The 23,556-nt window shown below is 43.3% G+C and overlaps 2 protein-coding genes across 29 annotated transcripts in view; one reads left to right on the forward strand and one right to left on the reverse strand.

The window, feature by feature from the left end:
• The window catches only part of C1H14orf39 (chromosome 1 C14orf39 homolog), a 259,890-nt gene that overhangs the window by 129,252 nt on the left and 107,082 nt on the right, over positions 1 to 23,556 (reverse strand). For 19 of the 28 annotated variants that reach the window (XR_014820192.1, XR_014820159.1, XR_014820213.1 and 16 more), the window contains exons 1-4: positions 12,358 to 14,000; positions 11,518 to 11,699; positions 7,432 to 7,498; positions 7,115 to 7,310 (exon numbers count right to left, since the gene is read on the reverse strand). The exons of 4 other annotated variants lie outside the window; for them this stretch is intronic. Coding sequence is in view for 15 of the 24 variants with exons in the window: in XM_084982587.1 (XP_084838713.1) it covers positions 7,115 to 7,188 (74 nt within the window). In the remaining 9 variants the exon portion in view is untranslated. Of the gene's footprint in view, positions 1 to 7,114; positions 7,311 to 7,431; positions 7,543 to 8,076; positions 8,215 to 10,066; positions 11,700 to 12,357; positions 14,001 to 23,556 lie in introns of those variants that run through there. 5 more of the 28 variants (XM_084982542.1, XM_084982527.1, XM_084982505.1 and 2 more) reach the window with 4 other exon arrangements.
• Positions 10,872 to 12,659, forward strand: SIX6 (SIX homeobox 6). The gene is made up of 2 exons (XM_005660024.4): positions 10,872 to 11,443; positions 12,491 to 12,659. Exons 1-2 carry the CDS (start codon positions 10,872 to 10,874, stop codon positions 12,657 to 12,659), a joined length of 741 nt encoding a protein of 246 aa, XP_005660081.1.

Below are 23,556 nucleotides of genomic sequence, written 5' to 3' on the forward strand. Positions count from 1 at the left end.
GGTTGCCAAGGAGGAGGAAGTGGGATGGTTGGGGAGCTTGGAGTTAATAGATACAAACTATTGCCTTTGGAATGGATTAGCAGTGAGATCCTGCTGTGTAGCACTGGGAACTATGTCTGGTCACTTGTGGTGGAGCATGATAATGTGTGAAAATAGAATGTGTACATGTATGTATAACTGGGTCACCAGGCTGTACAGTAGGAAAAAAAACTGTATTGGGGAAATAACTATTAAAAAAAATTTTAATAAAAAAGCCTGAAAAAAAAAAAAACTTAAAAGAAGAATAATGGCCACAGAGTGGGACAGAATGGCACTTATACAGTATGGGTAGAAGTAAAAATTGGTTAAAATCCTTTTGGATGACAATTTGGAAATCCTACCATTTAACCCATTCATGACACTTCCAAGAATTTGTGTGTGTGTGTGTGTGTGTGTGTGTGTCTTTTGTCTTTTGTCCTTATTAGGGCCGCACCCATGGCATATGGAGGTCCCCAGGCTAGGGGTCCAATTGGAGCTACAGCTGCCGGCCTATGCCACAGTCACAGCAATGCAGATCAAAACCGTGTCTGCAGCCTTCACCACAGCTCATCGCAATGCTGGATCCTTACCCACTGAGCGAGGCAAGGGATCAAACCTGCAACCTCATGGTTCCTAGTGGGATTCATTTCCCCTGCGCCATGCTGGGAACTCCCACTTCCAAGAATTTGAAGGAAAAAACTTCATTAATTGTGAAAAAATGGAATCAATTTAAAAAAACATCAGTAGGGACTGACTAAATAAGTTATGGTATGTATGCTATGGAATAAAATGCAGCCATTCAAAATGACAGCATGTATTTATTATCAGGAAAAATGATGACAAAATATCAGCATGAAAAAAAGGCCTTAAAACAGCATAGATAATAAGACAGCATTTCTGTCAAAAGAAAAAAAAATCTGTATCTGTGTGTAGGAATAAAAGTCTATAAAGGAGTTCCCTGTGGCTCAGCAGGTTAAGGATCTAGCGTTATTACTGCTGTGGTACAGGTTCAAGGGAACTTCCACCTGCCATGAATGCAGCCAGAGAAAAAAGTCTATAAGGATATGCACAGAGCACTAACAGCGATTATCTCTAGAATAATGGCATTACAAAAAACTTTCACTTTTGACTCCTAAGTATATAGATATTTATTGCAATGAGCAGGCATTGCTTTTATAAAGAGAAAAGCATGAAAGGTATTTCCGGTAAGGGAAAAAGAATAGCACTCCAGGTGAGGAAAATACACCAGAAAAAAAAAATCTAAATATCAGTAAATGAACCATAGCAGAGGGAAAGATGGAGAGGAATATGTGTGTCTGTATGTGTGTGTGATAAGAACGGACAATCTAGAAATAGGTGACATAATTGATAAGCAAGTGTTCCTAAAACAGAGGGATACACTATAAGGTAAACTCTAGGTACTACACCATTTCAGAAAACTTTGGGGTTGGGATAACAGAGGAAGAGGAAATTGGCGAAGTGAAAATACTCTAAAAGTCTAATCCTATTTCGATGGGGAGAAGAATGGGGAAAGTAATGCCATGGTAGGTAAAATGGCACATCTTGATGAGGAAGATATTAAGTGTCTTGTTTACAGACAGTGATAGAGTCAGATGTAACAATTAAGAGAGCAAGGAAAACAAAGATAACCATTGATGGACTAGAAAATACTGCAGAACTTCTAAATTATTATTTCAACTCACTGAAAGAAAGAAAAATATAAACTGCAAATTTCTCCTTATATCTGTGAATTCACAATTCACTTCAATATAGTACCATACTATGTTTTCACCCAGTACTAAACACATGCAGAGAAGGATGAAATGTTCTCTTTTTATCTTATCCTATTAAATAAATCTACTATTTCAGTTGTTTGCTTCAGTTAATGTCACAAGAGAAGATTTAAAAGCAAAGGTCAATATGAAAATGAAGAAATTAATAAAAGTTCTTTCTTTGGGATCCGATCAATCTTGACACTGGATAATGTTGAGATGGGTGTCTATATAATTTATTAAGAAGAAAAAACAAAGCCAAAGGATTACTTTCCCACTTGCAGCCTGACCACTTATGATGTCATATTCTTTCAAGAAATGTTTCCAAGAAATACTTGAGACTAGTACACTTGTCATATAAGGAGATGTGTTAGGCTGGGGGAGAAAAGCCCCCTAAAGATATATTCACTTCCTAATGCCTAAAATCTGTGAATATCACCTTTTATGGCAAAATATATGATTAAGTTAAGAATCTTGAGAGGAGGACTGTTCTGTGGACTATTGCTTTTTTTTGGCAATAAGTTAAAGAAGTCAATAAATAGCTTATATGAAACTCCCCGAGTGTTTACTGTGTAGTTTTCTGTGGCTACCATTAGAAATTAACTCAAATTTGGTGCCTTTAAAACAACAGAAATGTATTCTGCCACAGTTCTGGAGGCCTATTTCAAAAGAAACTATTGCTTGGAAAGCCACAAAAGCCCTAAGCAGAACACCAAAGGACTATGAGCCTCAGGAAAAGATGCAAAGTGAAACAGCACCAATATAGAGGGTCACACTGATAGATTAAATGGATGGTTTTCCATAAGAAGGGAACTAATACATGTTGAGAATTTACTATGAGCCAGGCACTATGCAAGGAATAGCCATTCATAATCTCATTTAATCCCTATAACTACTCTATATGATATTATGCTGTTTATCCAATAAGGAAACTGGGCCTAAAATTATGTGGTTAGTGCAACAATTTAAACAAATCATCTCCACTTGCCACTGGTATGGCCATTAAAAAAAAAAATTTTTAATTATCTAGAGTCCTTGCTCTACTATTTTATCTTTCATAAAGTTTAGTTTGAGAAGCATCACTGCCCTAAAACATCATTATAGTGACACTATACCCTCTTCTCCAAAAACTACTCCTCTCCCCCACCAACTTTCAGGAGTAAGCACTCTGTTAACCTCACAATTTTTACAAGGCTTAGTTTAGGTCCGGAGGTGTCTGGCAATGGAGACTTGGGAAGCAAAAGGAAGGAATCACGGAGTAGGACCAAACAGAAAAGAGAGAAAATAAATATAAATTATTACAATACAGAGAATGACAATCACTGAGAAAATGAACTTTCAGAGTCCATAAAAGAATTGACAAGGATTAAAAGATAGGCAGAAATTAAATTAGAGGGGTAGAAAGAAAATTTAACTAAATGAAGTCTAAACTTTATTAAAATTCAAAAAAAATCAGTTCAGCCCCAAATTTAAATAGATATGAAGACAAAGTCTCTTACATTAATTTCACCAAAATCTAGGAACAATAAGAAAAATAATCAAAACACAAATCATAAAAAAAGAGAAGATTAAAATTCCACAGATCGAAGGGCTGAGAGGGAAAAAAATCTGCTGTTAAAGGAAACATGCTCACATTTCTCTGCCTCTTAATTTTTTCTAAATCTATTCTTACTATCTGCCTATATAATTCCCTGCCAGAGCTTTGCAGCTGGTCCCCACTGAGGCTTAAGCAGACTCCTCTGTGTGTTTCCATTTAAAAATCTTTATTTCAATAGGTGTGCCTAGAGCATCTGCACTTCCAAAATTACCACACAACTGATCCAAAATGATTGAAACAAAATTGGTTTCAAAAATTGCCTTAGGCTGAAAAGAAGATGAAGGCTAACATTTCAGACCTAAAGAAACATTTATCACAATTCTGTGGTCTGTAATAGACTTCTGTGGCTATAATAGAAATGTTGACAGCTTGTTAATTATAGAAATGCTAGTGAGCATCACTGTTATTCTTTTGAAAGACCTGACAAAAGAGTTTGGAGGGGTTTTTTTCCTTTTCTTTTCTTTTCTTTTTTACTTAAACCAAGCCAAGCCTTACAACACCTCAAGTCCAATCTCCCCTCCCCAAGAGTCTGGATTCAGTTCCATTCTCCTGTTAATATACAGTGTGATGACTCAGAGAAAGGTCTTCAATAAACCCAGACTCCAACATTCCCACCTCACAAAGAAGTTAATTGAAGTCCTAGAGACACATTTGAGATTTAAGGACTTTTTAGGGCTTGGTAGGTTATACCATTTGACAAGACTCAGAATAGTTTCAATCTCTCTGAGATCCATGAACTAGAGTGCATCAAACTCTGAAAGCCAGGAAAACACAAAGGACTTTACACATGGCAGCCACCAATAGATATTCATAAGGGATTCAAATTCTCTGCTCTCAAAATCAATAGGGATGATACCATCTTCTTTGGGTAGGAAAAGCAAAGTATATGGTAAGAGGTTTGAATCTGTTTTAAACATATCTCTGCCACTAGTTAGTTATGTGATATGAGTAATCATTTCATCTCTTTGGTCTTCACATTTTATTCACTTGTAAAATGGAGAGGGACTGATCAATAACTTTCAACCATTGTTGGCTGTCCCACCAATTACCCAAAGAACATGGATTCCAAATAAAATCCCACTTTTCCTAGAGATATTTCTTTTTCTTTCTTTCTTTCTCTCTCTCTTTTTTTTTGGGGGGGGGCTACACCCGTGACACATGGAGGTTCCCCGGCTAGGGGTCCAATCGGAGCTACAGCTGCCGGCCTACACCAGAGCCATAGCAACATAGGATCCAAGGCTCATCTGTGACCTACACCACAGCTCACAGCAATGCCAGATCCTTAACCCACTGAGTGAGGCCAGGGATCGAACCCACAACCTTATGGTTCCTAGTTAGATTAATTCCCACTGTGCCACTGCAGCAACTCCCTCTAGAGATATTTCTAAATTTATAAGTATTCAGTCAATGTATCATTTACAATAACTTTTAAAAAGAAACAAAATCACAGTAGGTTTTCAGCAACAGATTTTATTGATGTGGCCTACACCCAAGGTAAAATTAAAAGGGTATTGATTCCTTTAAAAATGTTTCAGCTCCAGAATAAATAGAATTTTAGTAGGTTTTGTATGACTGTGACTTGATTATTTTGAGCTCCTTTGAAGTAAAGTTTCTTCATAGTGTTGCTACTAACATGGGGGAGAGGTGCTATGCTAGTCATTGCAAGATATTTAGCAGCATCTCTAGCCTCTATGCATTGGATGTGAGTTGTAACAACCAAAAATGTCTTTGGACATTGCCAAATGTCCTCTGGAAGGAAGGAGTTATAATTGCCCTCCTGAGGTTTACTATTTTGAAGGGTAAGATGCCATGAAAATGCATTTTTTAATGTAATTCTTTAAAAGTATTTTCTGCTGGGCATTCCTGTCGTGGCTCAGTGGTTAACAAACCTGACTAGGAACCATGAGGTTGCGGGTTTGATCCCTGGCCTTGCTCAGTGGGTTAAGGATCCGGCGTTGCCGTGAGCTTTGGTGTAGGTTGCAGATGCGGTTCAGATCCCTTGTTGCTGTGGCTCTGGTATAGGCAGGCAGCTACAGCTCTGATTGGACCCCTAGACTGCGAACCTCCATATGCCACAGTGGCTCTAGAAAAGGCAAAAAGACAAAAAAAAAAAAAAAAAAAGTATTTTCTGCTAACCAACTGGATTAACTTGGAGAATTTAACGTATTTATTGGAGGTTTATGCTTCTGTTTGATTTTACACTACTCAGAAGGGAATTATTATTTACTATACATATTACACATATAATACATGTAATTTATATATGTATATATGACATACAATTTAATATGAATAATGTTTGGTTCATACCAGAAGACATAAACAAAGCTACACTCTTTCACTTCATTGAATTATAAGGTTTCTATGTGTATTTTAGGAAGATACTTTGATCTTGGATTTGAAAATGGTCAAAAATAACGTGCCAACAGAGAACTATGAATTAACTACTCTCTCAGTCATCCAACTGTTTCATTACTCATAATAAAGTGTTTATAAATGACATGCTGGTTACATTTTTAAGAATTAATCCTTCACATAAGAACCCATTGATATGTAGCTCTAAGCAAGATATGCTGTGTTGTGGCTAGCCCTCTGAAGATTCAGGCTTACTCTCACAGAAGCAGAAGAGAGAAAAGTGAAATTAAAACCATGGTTTAAGGAGTTCTTTTACGGTGAAGCAGGTTAAGGATCCGGTGTTGTCACTGCAGAGGCTTAGGTCACTGCTGTAATGAGTGTTTGATCCCTTACCTGGGAACCACAACCTGCTCTGCCAAAACCAAACCAAACCAAAACAAAACCATAGTTTAAGTAAGGAGTATAACTTGTAATATACTCTTTGGCTTAAAAGCAATTCTTATCCAAATGCCTAGAAGCAACCACAAACTAGGAGTCAAAATAGTTTCAAAGTCACCCTGACATTAAAAAAAAAAAATACTGCTAATTAATCAATATTTTCAAGTAGTGCATTTCCCCACATTTAAACTCATAAGAATTTCCTCCTCCTAACACAAGCAATTTTGCATCATTTAAAAAATAGATGGGAGTTCCCATCATGGCTCAGCAGTAACAAACCTGATTAATATCCATGAGGATACCAATTTGATCTCTGGCGTCACAGTGGGTTAAGGATCCCGTGTTGCTGTGGCTGTCATGTAGATTGGCAGTTGCAGCTCCAGTTTGACCCCTAGCTTGGGAACCTCCATATGCTGCAGGTGTGGCTCTAAAAAATAAAAAATAGATGGTGAGTAATTTTGCAAATAGTAACAAGAATATCCTAATCTCTTAAAATTGGACCAATATTTTGCTTGCAATACATTTTTTGCCAGTTAATTAATTTTACAGCACCAAGAAATTTACAGAACATTTGTCAAATGATGTTTGCTCCCAGGAAACAAAAGAGGCATCTCTGTTCTTTGTTATGAGGTACATATTTATCACCAGGGGAGGAGTGCATGAAAGAGAGCAATCTATCCTGAGAACTTATTAGGATAGTTGGTACTTTAAAACTAGGATATTAAATTAATTTCAATATCTGAAGATATTAATCAGAAGATCTGGACCACCAAAACATAAACAAACTATCTATATTTATGCATATGCTATCATCTAAAAATCAAAATACTAAACTCATGCATAAATATTTGAGATTGTGAAATTAATACAGTAATTTCAAAGAACATAAGATGCCTTTTCAATCTTAGATTTTTTTTTTTTACATTATTCTTACCTATTTGCAACACATAGTTTTGAGGCTCTGGAAAGGGAAACCAAGATCTCTCCCCACAGAGTCAAAATAGACATACACAAAAGGCTGGGACCTCATTGTCTTCCAGTCTGTGACTCTCACATGCAGCACAAACATCTTTATCAAAGAATACAGATGCATTCAATTACTATATTCTTAAAATTCCTGACTATGTGAACTGTGTAGGAAAGAAAACAAAGACATCATTTATTTTACAGCTTGATTTAAGAAAAGTCAAAGAAAAGACAAGAAACAACACAAAACAAGAGCCTGGAAACTAGACATAAGAATGTATTGACCTCTAGGCAGTGCTCTCCACTGGCAAATCTTTCAGCAGAGTGTGAAGGCTCCAAGGGTCCCTCTGCCCTAGAGAGAGCAAAATCAGAAGGGGCAAAATGAGGAAAGAGACCAATATGTGCAAGAAGTCCCTGACTGAACTCTGAAGACTTTGGGTAGCACTCTCACAACTCCCTGAGGGCACTTTGCTCTGCTCCCGCCGCACTGAACAATTAAACAAAGACTTTTTCCCAGGGTTATTGTCTTTTACATGCTTTTCCTCCACATTTTTCTCCATAAAGTAAAAGTCTCGAGTTCGCACTAGGGATAGCCGTCTACGGATTACTGGTGAGAATCCAAGGAAGGCCTCCCAAATCTACTAATTGCTGCAAACCAACCACAGAAAGTTGCAGAACTGCCCAGATAGGCCCCAGGTCACGGGCTGCCGCTGTGCTTTCCAGGTTTCCTGATCAAGCACAGAAGAAAAAATGAAGTCGACGGTGGCGAGTTGCTCGCAAGGTTGGCGCAAAATTCCAAAATGGTTTAAAACAAAAACAGAAACCTATCCCTCCAGTAAAATTATGAAAAGGTCTAGCCTTCACCTGGCAAACCCAGAAAAGTGCACACTTCAATCGTGGGGTGGGAGGTGGGGTGGGAGGTGGGGTCACCTTCTTCGCCACGGAGTTATTTCTAATGAAATCCTCTAGGTCTCTCTCATTCTCAGGGTAGGGGCTCACAAATTTCTTCCGTTTGTCCCTTCCCAGAGTGAAACTGGTAGACGAATGCGCGATCCCAGGAGAAGTTTATTTCCCTTGAGTTAATAAAATTAAGCCAAGTCTCCTGAAGCGGTGAAGACAGGGTCTCCTGACAGTAGACCCGGGCGTCTGGACGCTGCTCAGGATCCATCCGGCAGGGCGCCCAGACACCGCGTCCCTGTTCAGACTCTGCTGCGGCAAACAGTGCCTTTTTCCCCGCGGCTCCGCTGTGGCAACCTAGGCTTTTGGTCCCAGTCTCCCGATGGCCCCAGAAACGCAGAAGCCAAAGGGGACATCTGGAAACAAATATTCCCATTTCCTGGATAGGGAACCTAGGCTCGTAAAATTACATGACCCGTTCACAAAAGACATAGGATACAAAGCCAGTTTTCCCGGAATTCACAGCTTTCCAATTGTGTAGTAAAAGGGCAGAAGGAGGCACCATCCCCGCGAGCACAGACAACTTCTCATCTCCAGCAACTGGGTGCAGAGGTTGGGGGAACCCTCCCTACCCTCGCCCCGGGCCCAGGGGTCGTAAGGTATCTCCGACCTGCGGCTTCTGCCGGCAGAGGGTGAGCTTGAAGCGATTGGGCTGGAGATAGCCGACAAGGGGAGAAAAGGAGAGCCTGAGAGGGACAATTAGGAAACCTCTGCAAACTGGAGCTAGGGGGTCTTTCCTTCCCCGTCGGCTAGGCTCTCTACCCTGCGTCTTGTGGGCTAATGTATGCGATGTTTCTCACTAAAAGTTGTCCTTCTGGGGGATTCGGAAGTCTCCTCAAGCTAGAGAAGGTTCGTGTTTTGACGTTATCTCCATCACTCTCTCTATTTTGTCCCTGCCCTGTCGCATTTCAAGAAAATAAGCTCTTGGGGGGAAAAAAGCCTCTCCGTTGAAGCGGCTGGCAATCTCACAGAAATGATGTAGATGGTTGCAGGGCTTTTTTTCTTCCTAATTTTTTTTTTTGAGTGAACTGTGAAGATCTGTGAAAATAATATCAGGGTTTTCCGTCAGAATGAGCTTTGCCCTGCACTCAGGCGTGGCATGATCTGACCCGACACCTCCAACCATCTGTGCTATCTATCTGCCTTCTGATTTACCAGAGCTGTACAAGCCACATACAAATTGTACTTGATACTAAAGAAAAGACAGCCCGGCCCAGTTCAGTTCTGTAGTGAACATTCTCTTCTGATTCCTTTCTGTGGCTGGACCTCCAAAGATGGTTTTCCTGGTGGTTTTGTTGGACTTCCATCTCCCAGATTATTTTCTTCAAATTAAAAACCTCTATCAAAAGCCCAGGTGAGAGTGTAATTACTTTTGACCTAGGTCTCAGAAAATGTTACATAAGAATGCCAATTGGGAATCAATAAAATTGCTAACTCAACTGCTGGCCCCAAGGCAGAGCCCCCTTCCTCTCCTCAGTAGAGCTCAGTGGCTTAAGAAATGCTTTCTGTGACCCCCCACCACCACTCCCTCTATTGATGTGGTTCCCCCTTCTCTATTTTACTTTTACTGAATTACTGTGCGGCCCGAAGGCCAAGGTTAGAGTTTCTATCCCCAGCTCAAGCTAAATGTTCTAACGCAGGGTACCGCAAAATTAGCCTGTAAGAAGAGCAAATCGATACATTTTTTAAAAGGTCTTTGAAATAAGCTTTTAAGTTGCTGTCCTGACCTACCAATGACTTCTCACTATAGATGTGGCTACGCTGCACATTTGCTCAAGTCCATTAAACTGCGGAGGAAAAAAATGAAAAGTATAAACTTGAGGGGGTGCGACACCCCTAGATTTCTTCGAGTGTTTTAATTCATGGTCAGCACCTGTGTTATCAAGAGTGAGAGTGTCATGGCTTGTATTTAAAATGATTTCAGGAGGCTTTTGAAGGTGATGGGGGTAGAATCCAAACTGACCTCTTCTACAGATCCTGAGTCCTGTTCCTGCTGCTTCAGATTCGACTCCCACTCGGCTACTTGGGCAGCTAGAAAGGCATGCGGGGATGGGTGCTGGCAAGAGTTGATCTATTTTTCCCTCCCTCCCCATTCCTGCACTCCCCTCAAGGTTTTCTGTTTCGTTACAACTAAACTCGGTGAATTCTCGAGGATTTCGATTTGGCTCAGTCCTCTTTGTCCTCTGGAGACCTCTTGACCCAGGCAGTGCCTCGCCCCAAAGTGGATTCCTGCAGCATCGCTGCCTCTTGGGTCGGGGTGGGGAGGGGGAAGAAAGAGGAACAAGGCTGGGGTGAAACGCTTCGGCTTCGATGATCTTTTTCTCTCATCCGCTCGCACGTCTTTTCCCCCTCCAAGTTTTGTAAAATACTGCCGAGAAGTCCACGGGTGAACGGCGGGCGCTGTCGAGAGCGGGGAGGTGCTGAAACGGCCTGGGCGCTCTGGTCGCAGTGTTGATTGGCAGAGCCAGCCAGTGACTGACAGGGGGTCTCCATGGCGCCAGCGCCGCCAATCCGCCCACCCCAGTAGCTGCACCCGCCCGCTGGCCTGCGTGCCCTAACGAAGCCTAGCCGTACCCGAGCGGCGGAGTCGGCACCTCCTCCGATCCGTCCCGCTCGCTCGCTCTTCGCAGTCGCGCTGCGGCTGCCGCTGCTCCCGGCCGTGCGTACTAATTGCCCGGAGCCGCTTAACCAAGGAGAGCCTGGCGCAACCGGCCCGGCCCGCGTTTCGCTCCGGACTCAGCGACCCCACTGCCTCCGGCGCTGTCTCGATGTTCCAACTGCCTATCTTGAATTTCAGTCCCCAGCAAGTGGCCGGGGTATGCGAGACTCTGGAGGAGAGCGGCGACGTGGAGCGCCTGGGTCGCTTCCTCTGGTCGCTGCCTGTGGCCCCGGCGGCCTGTGAGGCGCTCAACAAGAATGAATCGGTGCTGCGCGCGCGAGCTATCGTGGCCTTTCACGGCGGCAACTACCGCGAGCTCTACCATATCCTGGAAAATCACAAGTTCACCAAGGAGTCGCATGCCAAACTGCAGGCGCTGTGGCTCGAAGCGCATTACCAGGAAGCAGAGAAGCTGCGTGGACGGCCCTTGGGGCCAGTGGACAAGTACCGCGTGAGGAAGAAGTTCCCGCTGCCGCGCACCATTTGGGACGGCGAACAGAAGACACACTGCTTCAAGGAGCGTACGCGGCACCTGCTTCGGGAATGGTACCTGCAGGACCCATACCCTAACCCCAGCAAAAAGCGTGAGCTTGCCCAGGCAACCGGACTGACCCCTACGCAGGTGGGCAACTGGTTCAAAAACCGCCGACAAAGGGACCGGGCGGCTGCAGCCAAGAACAGGTCGGTACCTAGAGGCCTCCGAGTGGTGTGGTCACCTGGGAGGTAGAGGGTAACCTCTCCCCAGACGCCCTTACCCAGGGCCTGCCGACTTGGATTCCGTAGGTGTTGGGATCTAGGGTCTTAGGTTTTGAGCTCACTGCTGGGATCCTGGGTAAGGGTTTCCTTCCAGGCTCTTGATTCCCCACACTTTCTCATTGTCAACGCCCGGGGGGGGGGGGGGGTTCGCTCCAGCAGCTGGTTCGTCACCAAACCACGGCTGCATTGAGAAAGAGAGAAAGAAAGAAAAATTAGAATCCCAGAAACAATTAGAAGATTCCAAGGCCCAAAGCTAATTGTTGTCAGCTTGGGCCCAGGTTCCTATTATTAAGTGAAGCCTGGCTTATTAGTAATGTGGCAGTTTAATGTTGTCATTTTTTAAACCTTCTCTAATGCTTTGAAATTTTTGACTTTTGTTTGTAAGAAATGGAAAGTCGAGTTCTACTCTTCCCACGCATGGGCATCGCTCAAAACAGCAAACTAGTCGGCTGAGGTTTTTCATTCCCAAGCGTGTGGATCTCAATTGGCCAAATATTTTGACCAAACCGAACCTCTCCGAGGCCCAAACGCTCCATGCAACCGCCAGCAGCCCTTTTTTGTCTTTAGTTTGGGGCGGACCCGGCCTCAGGGGCACTGACAGCGGCGTGCGCCACAGGCAAATGCAAGCTGGGAAAGGCATCTTCTGTCCCTTAGCTTGATCTACCCTTTTCACCCACACCTCATCTATCCTGACAATACTGTGAATCTCCCACCCGGGAACGACCCTGCGAGCACAGCATGCCAAAGACTGGGGAGATAAGGAGCCAAGAAAGGACTAAGGAGGAGGATGGGGTAACTGCAGGGCTCCGTGGAGCCCAGCCGCTGTTGCTTCATCTTACCCGCTTTAACTGCCAGGGTCTGAGGGAGAGCCGCCATGCGTAAGGGATGAGGACCCGGAGCGGGGTCGGGGGGCTGCGGGGCGCGACCGGAGGCTGGGTTTTGCTCTGACTCGTTTCTTTCTCTTCCCTGTAGACTTCAGCAGCAGGTCCTGTCGCAGGGCTCCAGCCGGGCGCTAAGGCCCGAGGAAGAGGGCACGCCCGAGGTGCTGGGCGCCGCCGCCAGCCCGGCCGCCAGCCTATCCAGCAAGGCAGCCACTTCGGCCATCTCCATCACGTCCAGCGATAGCGAGTGCGACATCTGAGCGGCCCATCCAGCACGCTCAGAAACAATTCGGTGTAAAAAAAAAATTAAAAAAAAAATGAGACAAACAAAATGAAGGACAGAGAAGGTGATGAGAGACCAAGCAATCCAGCGCATGCAATCCAGGTGACCAGGGACCCGCAGCCTGTCGGGCTGCCGAGTCCACCCCGCGGCCTGACCCGCTCCACCCGGGCCCTCCGGCCGCTACCAGAGGCCCGCAGTGAGGCCTGACCCAGCTCCAGGTTCTCCTTGCTTTGCTTTTCCCCCAAGGATTTTACTGCAAAGATGCCTCCGGAACCCGAACTCCAAAGCTGAACGCCTCCCCTGAATCTCCCGTGGGTATTTCACGTGAAAGGACGCTGTTATATATGTATAACTTTTGCTTTAAAGTTTTTTTTTTAAAAAAAGCAAAACATATATATGTTGTTTATTTACTTATTTAAGAGACTGACAGGGTAAGTTTCTTTGTATCTCCAGAGAACTTGATGTTACTAAAGGCACAGGGTGGAGCCGATGGGTTCTGTGTGAAGAAGCCAAACAATAAAAACCTGGTGAGCAACCTCTCCTAACTAAGGGAGCTGCTCTCATTCCAAAAAGAAAACAGAGATCATTCTCTTCACCAGGCAGGCAGGGGCCAGTGTGCATATGTTCTCAGGAGAGTCTTTTCTATATCTTTTGCCTTTTCTGATGTCTCCTGGTATATTTTTAAAGCAGCCCAAGGTAGGTCCACAACCACTTCCTTGTCAAATTTTAGATGTGTGTGTGTGTGTGTATAGGAATGTATGTACATATGCATATATGTATGATCTATTTAAACTTCAAAATTGGCAACAAGATCATCTCCTATAAAGCAACTCTTCAAATCCCCAGCACAGGTGATTAACTATAGCTTGTCCACCTGACATTCACTTATACGAAAGTGTCACCGACTTTCAGAAACACTTTTGGAAGCCAAACTCTGAGACTCAATAGTGAGTCCTATTTTATAAAAATAAAAACTATTCCAACAGAGGCTCTGCAATGAGAAAGGCTTTCCATCACCTTTGAAGCCCCCTCCTATACAAAAGCAGTAGGCACCCATAATCATGCGAATGAGCATATACAGCATTTAGGATTGAACTTGTATTAAAATAAAACGAAATAAGATAGGAGAGGTTGTAATAACTAGACTAGAATCTTCTCAATGTAGAAGCAGGTTTTAATCAAATGCACTCTTTTCGACAAAAGGGATACTGAGGTGGAAAAAAGAATGTAATCATGTCACATAGTGAGGTCAAATACAAGGCTGCAGAGAAAGGACTGGCATTTTAAAAAATCTGATCTCTGTATTAAACATGAAACAAATCATCCAGAGCCTCAATGTCCTATAAGGGCCTCAATTTAAAATATAAAATATTCTCAGAGTTTAATTTGTCCTCCGAAAGTATGGGGGTACACAAAGCACAAAACACACACACACCAAAAACAAAACAAGCAAAAAAGGCTCCACCTACTGTCCTTGCACTAAAAATGTAAATGCTATCCAGAGAGTCTCTAAGCTTTTTTCCTAGTGAAACAGATTGCATTTTATAAAATTTGACATTGGTCTTTAAATCACTTGAGCTGAACTTCCCCTTCAAGCACCCTCCCCCCACTTCCACCTACAGACTTCTTTCAATTTGCCTTTCTGTCCTTAGCAGACACTCTGTGGTTCAGAAGCCTGAGAACTTATTTGGGTAGAAGTGTGATGTGCAAACCAAACAAAAATAAGTGAAGTCACAGAAGACAAAAAGCAGCCAAATGGCAAGTTACATAAGGAAAGCCCAGGACACGAGTAAGGGTTGATTTTTGGTTTCTAAATCTCATAAACAGATTTGGCCTCATTTAGTCTTTATAAATGGTTGTCTTTGTATACAGGGGCCCTTATCCAGAGAATTGTTGACAATCAAAACTCTTGCACAGAGCTCCAGATGGAAGGAATGGAGAAGTCTTTGTGATCAAGCTGGTGTTCTTCTGGAAAGCAAGTAAATGCCCTTGTTGGGTCCTGAAAGGCTAGGGTGGTAGAGCTTCCTTAAGGCTCTTTTATTTCCTAGAGCCACAGGTACTTCCTATTTTATTTCCCAGAGCCTCAATGCCCTATAAGGGCCTCAATTTAAAATATAATGCCAAGAAGAAAGGCCAAGACTCCAAAGAAGCAAGGGAGTCACCTAGACTACAAAATTTAAGGAGCCATTCACTCTCAAGGTCAAGTAAGTGCACAGCATCTGGCAGTGAGCATCCACTTAAATTTTGCACTCTAGGTGCTGCCCTTGCCTCTCCTTAGACCTGAATCTGCTAAGAAGTATTGCACTTCAATGAAAAATCAAAAGATTTCCAGTCGTTCCCCAGTCGGACGCCATCCTAACTACAGAGCTGTCCAAATCAGCATTTGGAGAAAATATTAGGCAAGTTTTACCTCTTAAGCCGATGCTTCCAGGTTTAAGAGGGGAGGGAAAGGACTAATCAGTGGAATGATGTGAAGGAATTTAAGATTCTAAAAATCCTACCCAACTCAGCATTTCAAATGATGCCTAAAAGCAGAAGGAAGTGTCCATTCTGCATTCTCAAAGGGAAAAAAAAAAGAGAGAGAGAGAGGGGTTAACACTGCTAAGAACTAAGCTTTTTCTTTACAAATAATTTTAAAATAGTGCTTGTGTGGCCAGTGATGGAGACTTTTTCTTCCTGCTTTGGTGAAAGCCTTTAAAGCACATCTTCCTTGGGAGTTCTCTTGCGTCACAGTGGCTGCAGTGCCGCGGGGTCAATCCCTGCCTGTGAACTTCCACATGCCTCGGGCATTGCCAAAACAAAACGAAATACATCTTCCTTTACAGTATATCTAATTTGCTTAAAGTAACATGCTACCTAAGGATTACACTATAAAGTAGTTCTGTTCACCAATTTGTAGATTTATTTATAATTTCACTTTAGTGTCTTAAGGGGTGACATTAAAACACCTCTTAAACACTATGAATATCTGAAACCTGGTGGCACCTATGAATAATAAGTATTTGTGAATAATCAATTCACTGATGATCGTATGTTGGAAATTGGTCCAAATCTTCACACACATTTATTCTATTTTAACTGGCTCACATCCTCCCATGGACGGGTGTTGTAAATGTTTTCGTTTTCTTTTTAAGATTTTTTTCCTTATCAGTTTTATCATGATCTAGAAAGATGGAGGGTTTTTTGTTTTGAATTCCAGTTAGTAGCAGTGCCGAAGGTTTCTGAATTTAGGGAAACGTCTATGATGATGAGTTTCCTTTTTTCTTTTCTCAAAATTAATTTCCCGTAACAATTTCCAAAAAAAAAAAAAAAAGCAGGTAGTCCAGCAGCGTAGAAAAAAGCTGCACTTTTATATTTCAATACATCTGACCAGTGTGAGGATTTAACCCTCAGCCCCAGCTCACGCTTCTTTAAGGGCTGTAAATGTTTCTACCACCCGCCAGTTCCACCCGAAGCGCGGCGCCTGCTCCCCGAGCCGCTGTTCCTCTCCCCTCCACTTTAACGACCGCTCCGCTTCCACCGCCCCTTCCTGCCCCCGCCCCCTACTGCCGCGCCGCCTTTCCCACTGCCAGTTTGTTTATAAAAATCTAGAAGGGAGGGGATGAGAGGCTGGGGTGGGGAGGACTTGGCCTTTGTTTACATTAAACAAATGACAGGCAAAGAGCTCAAGCAAAATCTTCCATGACCTCGTTCTTTCTCCCCAATTTTAACAAAAAGGAAAAAAATATTGTATCCAAAGAGAGCGTGAGTGGGGTGGGAGGAGAAAAGGAGCAGCTTTTCGCTCTATTCAGCCGGGACTCGGGAGCGCGGACGATTTCCGCTCCCATTGTGAGGCGGGGCCCGGGGGCGGCGGTGAATGGGAGGCGGGGGGGTCTGCCCGGCGGCCCGCAGGGCTGTCAGGCGGCTCAGCGTAATCAGGGCTAATGACGGCGGCCGGGCGCTCCACGGGACAATGCGCGGAGCTGAGGGGTTTTGTCGGCCTGAATGGCTAATAGGTTTGCCTGGGGGCAGCGAGGGGGGGGCGGTGTCGCGAGGAGGAGTTGGCGGGGGGAGAAAGGGTCATTGTCCGCGCGTTAGCCGGGGCGCCGACGCGCGTCCCTCCGTGGCGCGGCCCTCCCCGGGGCCCGGAGCTGCCGCCGGGAAGGCCGCGGCCGGAAGGCCCCCTGGAGGCCTGCTGGGAAATGGCGGCCAGAAGGGTGTGCGCGTGGGTCCCCTGGCGGGGGCGGCCGCAACCGAAAAGGTAGGGCCGGAACTCTGCTCCCCAGGAGAAACCCAGAGCGGGCCCGCAGTGCCCGGAAAGGTGAGTTTTTCCTCCAGAAGTCGGATCGCGACTCAGGTGACAACTCCACACACCCACCTTTTCCGTCCGGCGCCTTGGGAGCTCGCAGACGTGGAGGCCTCGAGCCAGTCCTATTGTTAGACCGTCTGATTTTAAGAGCTCGAGGAAAGAAACCTCTCAAAACTGGGCGGGGTAGGGGAGAGAATTAAATAAAAACTGAAGTGAGGGGATAAACAAACGCCGGGGCGCTCTGGCAGCACCTGAAGCTTGCTCCCGCCTTGAAGTCTCTGACCGCGAGGCTGTTCCTCAGCCTCGAGCGGGAGGCCGGGGCCTGCGCGACTTGCTGCTGCGCGAGTCGTGTCTGCGCGAGAGGAGCCTGCGCTGGGCGGGCGAAGCGCTTCGGTTCTGGACCCGCGGCCCTGAGCAGTTTAGCAAGGACAGGCCGGAGAATAGCATTTGTCGCTGCTGACTTTTGGCGTCGCCGAGTGAGCCGTCCGAGCAAGAACCGGAAAGCAGGAAGGCCCCGGCTCTAGGAGCGGGATTTGTAGGCGCTGAGGCCTCGAGAGGACTTTGCACGCCCCGCAGATCCGCGGGGGTCAGCCGTCGAGGCGGGGACCCCGAGAAGGACTCCCTGAGAACCAAATGTCCGCGACCGCACAACTAAACCTCGCCAGCCCCCGCCGCCACTGAAGCCCCTTTTTTTGGAAAGCCGCTCCTGTTTCAGCTCTTCCAAATCTCCTCGGGCTAGATCCTGCCTTGCAGCTCTATTTGCCAGGGTTTATATTCGCAAACTTCAGACATACCCTACCGCGGGGGATCGTTCTGGGTTTCTCCCCCTTTTTGCCTCCTTGTCTGGAGACAAAGGGGTGTGGGGGCGAACCCAGGGCGGAACAAGTACTTTCACGCCTCCTTGCCTCTGCGTTCGCTGTTTCCGCTGCCCAGCGGATTCCTCTGCCGGGAAAGTCGCCCCCCACCTCGACTGCTAACCTGCCAATCCATCAATCCTGCCCCACCTCGAAGGAGTCTTTCTGGAGTTGTTGGGCTCCCCACAGAGACTTTTCCACTTCCTTTTTAAAGCTGCCACCGTACCTTATCTAAACGTCTGTTTTAAAATTTGTAATTCGTTTTTTCGTATATTTATCTGTATGTTTGACTCTCCCTTCCCCCACACCTCGCTAAAGTGTAAGTTCCTTAAGGGCAAGGACCAAATCTTGTTCATCTTTATACTCCCAGCGTCTCATCTAGCAAGTAGGTGCTCAATAAATATTTTAAAGTTGATGAATTAATGGATCTTCCTTGTAGCCTCTCTGTTGTGTATTAGTGGAGTACTGCCAGCTCTGTTCATTGGAACCACAAAGATGACTAATGTTGACTGGATCCCAAGTTCACTTAAATCCTCCCAGCTCAGGTTAATGGTTTGCACCTACTTGTCAGGGTCTCTGGGATGATTCTTCTGCTAGGCATATGGTTTTTCAGAATCCTGTAGCTTTGGGTTCATAACATGAAAATTTTCTTCTCACAAACACATTTTCCCAACTAATAAGGTAAAAGTCATTCCCTGAGGTTTTGAAAATTCTGGGTGTTATACTCTCTGAGCCCTATAAAATATAATTCCTTATATTTTTGTTTATGATAGGATGATAGAAGTTTCCCCTTCCAAAACAACACTTTCCCTTCTCTCTCTCACTCATTCCCCTCTTTTAATCTTGACTTACAAATTAAGAAGTAAACAGAAAAAAAAAATCATAAACTCAGACAAAGTGTTCAGTTTTGAGACAGTGGATTCACATTTCACTCCATGCTTAGGGACTAGGTAGGGGCAGAGTTTTCATTAAAATCATAAATCACAAAAGCCATGTGAAAATCTACTGGCTACCAAACTCATCTCAGTTTTAAAATTTAATGGAAAGAAGCAAGTGAACTGTGTGTAACTTCGAATTCTGATAAAATATATATAAAGCTATCAAGAAGAAAGTCATTTTAGCCTGGTACTGTCAATCTGCAACCTGAGAATGTTGATTTACTTTTCTGGCTGAAGAAATTTGTCTTGAATTTTCTAGCAAGAAGTATCTAAGCTCAGGTGGTGCATATTAATCTGAGAGATGAAAAGTCTGGTTGGTGGTAAACTAGTTTATTGTGCATCTCAAATATTTTTAGATCTTTAAAATTCCTAGTAATGATTTGTCCATTTCAAATTTATGTTTAAATTAAGCAACACTTTATTTATTAGTGAGGCAAATCAAGGGTTTATTAAGAGAGAAAAAGAGAGATAGGTGTGGAAAAAGCACAGTTAGGCTCAGGACAGGGGCAGAGAGAGAGAGAGAGAGAGAAACAGACAAAAGAGTAAAAGCAAATTAAGCACCATTTAAAGTATATTTTATTGCATTGGATATACTCCTGATTTTTCATAAATAAGTGATATAAAGTATGCATTTCAACAAAAGACCTATGTGTGTATGCTAGACATCTGATCTATAAAATAATTTTTGCAGGCAATTGTGACTTATGAACTAGATTCTTCAGGTTAAAATAGACAAATAGAGAAAGGAAAACTATATTGTAAGCAAGATATAGTAGTAATCTGGTACCTGAGTGGGTAGAATCAAACACAACTTGGAGTGCCCTCTGTGACACAGTGGAAACGAATCCGACTAGAAACCATGAGTTTCGGGTTCAATCCCTGGCCTCACTCACTGGGTTAAAGGTCCAGTGGTGCTGTGAACTGTGGTGTAGGTCCCAGACATGGCTCAGGTCCCACATTGCTGTGGCTGTGGTGTAGGCTGGCAGCTATAGCTCTGATTGGACCCCTAGCCTAGGAACCTCCATACATGCCACGTGTGCGGCCCTAAAAAGAAAAGGAAAAAAAAAAAAAATCAAACACACCTTGCTTAAAATACCAAATCACTGTGGATTTGGGCAAGTCACTCAATTCTTTAAGCCTTGGTTTTTACTTTTGCAAAAAGTGGATAATATCTGGAGATATAGTGGGTATCAAATATAATGTATATAAAGCACCTAGCACAGACCCACACATATAATAGGTGTTCAGTGAATAAAACTCTCTTTTCCCTTTTTTCCTAGTTAAATGCCAGAGCAAAGAAATAGGCTGTACAACTCTCCTTAAATTTTTTTTTAATATATGTCATCTACATATTTGGAACAGTATTGAATTTAAATGCTAGATGTTGTCCTTAGTGTCAGGAGCAATGCTGTTCACCACACCCCCAAGGAGGACCCAGTTTGTTGGTTTTCCAACAGTGATAATGAATGGGCTTCTGCTAATGCACCACCATTCTTTCCTAGGATTTTTACTCTGCTTGGGGCTGATTGTCATCTATGTAAAACTTTATAAAGAGATCTTGTCCCATTCTAGAAGGCAAAGCCAACCCCCAAATCCGAAAAGATAATCTCTTGGAGAAAATGCAAGGTTCATTTCTTTGAGGAGAAAGCAGAGATCACACTTCATTTTCATTTTTATGGCTCTCAGAGCTAATAATAAGGTCCTTTCACCTGCATCATCTCACTTCCTCACAAGAACCCTTTATGCTAAGTCAGCAGATATGATGATTCCCACCTTCCAGATAAAACTGGGGCTCACATTACTTGCTCAAAGTCGCAGGATCAGGGAGGAATCCAGATTTTGTACTGCTTGAAATTAACAGTTTGGAGGGGAGGAGACCCTTTACAATAAAGGAGTCAAGATTGTGAGCACAAAACTGGATATAAAAAAAGACATGTCAGGAGTTCCTAGGTGGTACAGTGGGTTAAAGATCTGGTGTTTTCACTGCTGTGGCAGAGGTTTGATCCCTGGCCCTGGAGTTTCACCATGCTGTGGGCAAGGCCAAAAAAGAAAAATGACAACAATTTAAAAATTTTAAAACCTGACAAATACAACAAACATCACAAAATCCAAACAATAGCAAAATCATTTTATTAACTATTGTATAAACCTCTAGAATAGTTTTTCCCTTTTTTTCCCTCTCTGTGTTCTTTGATTGCTTCTTTATATAATGACAGTTTTATAGTACAATCTCAAATGGAAAGATAATTCAGGCTTTCCTGTAGTATGGATTACTTTCAATAGTTTTTATTACTCATAGTTTAAAAAGGTTTCCTTCAGGGGAGTTCCCCTCATGGCTCAGTGGTAACAAACCAGACTAGTATCCATGAGGATCAATCGTTGGCCTTGTTCAGTGGGTTAAGGACCCAGTATTGACATGAGCTGCAGTGTAGGTTGCAGACACAGCTCAATCTGGTGTTGCTGTGGCTGTGGTGTAGGCCAGCAGCTTCAGCTCTGATTCGATCCCTAGCCTGGGAACTTCCATGTGCCACAGGTGCGGCCCTCAAAAGACAAAATAAATAAATAAATAAATAAAAATAAAAAGGCTTTTCAGAGTTATAGCTCATTATTAGTAATGCCAATAATTTGGTATTAATTTTGGGAAGGCCTCTATGAATTTTCTTTCATATATGACAGTAAGATTTCATGATATTTTGCGTTTCCTTGAACAGTGACCCATCTTAAATAATCTTTGCATTGGTAACACTCATTAACCAGTTTGTCATCAAATATTATGTTGTGACACATGAATCAGCACAGTGGGCAGCAGGAATATTCTTGAGAGACATCCCTGCACTGAATCAGCTGGCAACAATCTAACAATACACAGAATTTATATTACTAAATCCTAACTATCTGTATCTCCAATTCAATTTCCTTTTAGCTACCAGATCACAAAAATGGCTGTAATTACTCAGGTGCTACCTGCCATTAGGAGAAATGTGATAAAGAAAATAGAAGTGGAAAGAGAGAGTGGCATATTGTAGTTAAATTATCTTATTTTGCCAATTTTTAAAAATGCATGAACAGATTGCTAGAATCCCTCCCAGGGCCTTGAAAGGGGCCAGTGCAGGTGAGGTATCTTGAAACCCTAGCATCATTTGCTTCAAGGTAATTCTGCCTCTGCACATGCCCAGTGAGTGTTTGATGAAAAGAGGTTTTCTGACTCCAAGTTCAGTACTTTTTTCTATTATATAGGACAAAATGTATTTTCCCAGAAGGTTTTGACAAGGTTCAACTCAAAAGCTGTCTTTAAAAAAAATGATCCATTTGATGGAGGAAGGGAGAGCTTATGATCGCAAATGGAAAGCTGGCCTTGAGAAGAACTGAGGTAGACAGGTTACCCCTTGGAACCTGGTTACCTTTTCTTTTGGGGGGTATTCACCCTGCCTTTTTACAGATACTGAATTCTAAATTGTTAAAAAAAAATTCTTCAGTGCTCTTTGCTCTCCCTTTATCAAAATCTATTCTCAGTTGTCACCAAAAAAATCAGATAAACCAATTCACATCAACACACAAATAGCTGCTAAAAGCTTAATGAATTACTTACAGATGGGGACCTGGGAGGGTACTTACTAACTGCTAGGAGATAATCCTTTAATTCAATAACCCCAAATCACTAATGGTAGCAATTCAGACATCACTCATAGGCTAGCTGAAAATTAGTTTTGGTTGGAAGAGAGCCAGGAACGCTTCAAGTCATTCTATGGAAGCAGATGACTGCTTCTAGGGTCAGATACTGCCAATATAAAAAGTAAAATGAAAATAAACTTGTTGGGCCTCCAGCTTTCCCCTCCAGTTGCACTTCTCTCCTCTCATTTACTTTGTCCCCAAGCTCCATGAAAGTAGCCTAATGAGAGTATATACCTTGCCTCCACTTCTTCACTTATGCTTCAACTTCCTGCAATCTGGCTTTTACTTGCATCATTTCATCAAAACTGTTCCTTTGAGGTCCCTCTACTTGATCCTCAAACTATACAGCCTGCTGATTTTCAACACTCTTGAGTATCCTTTCCTTCTAAACCAAGCCAAGATTAGGTTGAAGCAAGAAAGCTGCCTCAAAATTTAAGGAGGCACTCTCTCAGAATTTTACAATTTCAGAATTGGCATGCGAAAGTGAGTACCTCCTTAAATTCTGCAGCACAGATGACGCCTCACTTCTCACATACTACTCCAAACCCTGCTTCTGAAACATAACTAGGCTTCTCGCCATACTTAAAGCACAGCCTGTAATTTTTCTGCCTTTATGCCTTTACTCATGCTACAGAGGTAAACAAACCTCCATGCTCTGTACTGCCCTGCACCCCTTCCTACGTTCCTCTGGTAACAGCACTGTTAGAATGCTGCTCCTCCCCAATTTAATGTGTTTTTGATGGGGCTGCCAAACACAGGACCTCCCTCCTCAACCCACAGTGGGGTAGTATCACCAAGCTGGGCCCGTTTGTTCCCCAGATTTCTGAACTGGAAGCAAAGGGCTATTACTCTTGGAGTTAAAGCAGTAAAAATAGGATGCCAAAGTTGTTGCCAATCATACCACCTGCTACAAGAAGGAACCTGGAGAAGAAGCAGGATAGAGGGAGGAAAGAGAAAAGGGTAACATTAATAAAGTCTTTGTATGCTGTTGACAGTGATATTAACTCCAGCTTTGCTTTTTCTAGTTTTTGTTTACAGGAGTTAATATATTACCTTCCTACTTTTTCTTTCTTTGTTTAAGTTACTTTGAGTTCCTGTTGCTTGCTAATAAGAGTGTTGAGA

This window comes from Sus scrofa, chromosome 1 (genome assembly GCF_054392235.1).
Source record: "Sus scrofa isolate SSC_HxYL_T2T_F1_AM1 chromosome 1, Sscrofa_HxYL_maternal_Yorkshire_Landrace_v2.0, whole genome shotgun sequence".
In the NCBI taxonomy this organism is placed as follows: domain Eukaryota; kingdom Metazoa; phylum Chordata; class Mammalia; order Artiodactyla; family Suidae; genus Sus; species Sus scrofa.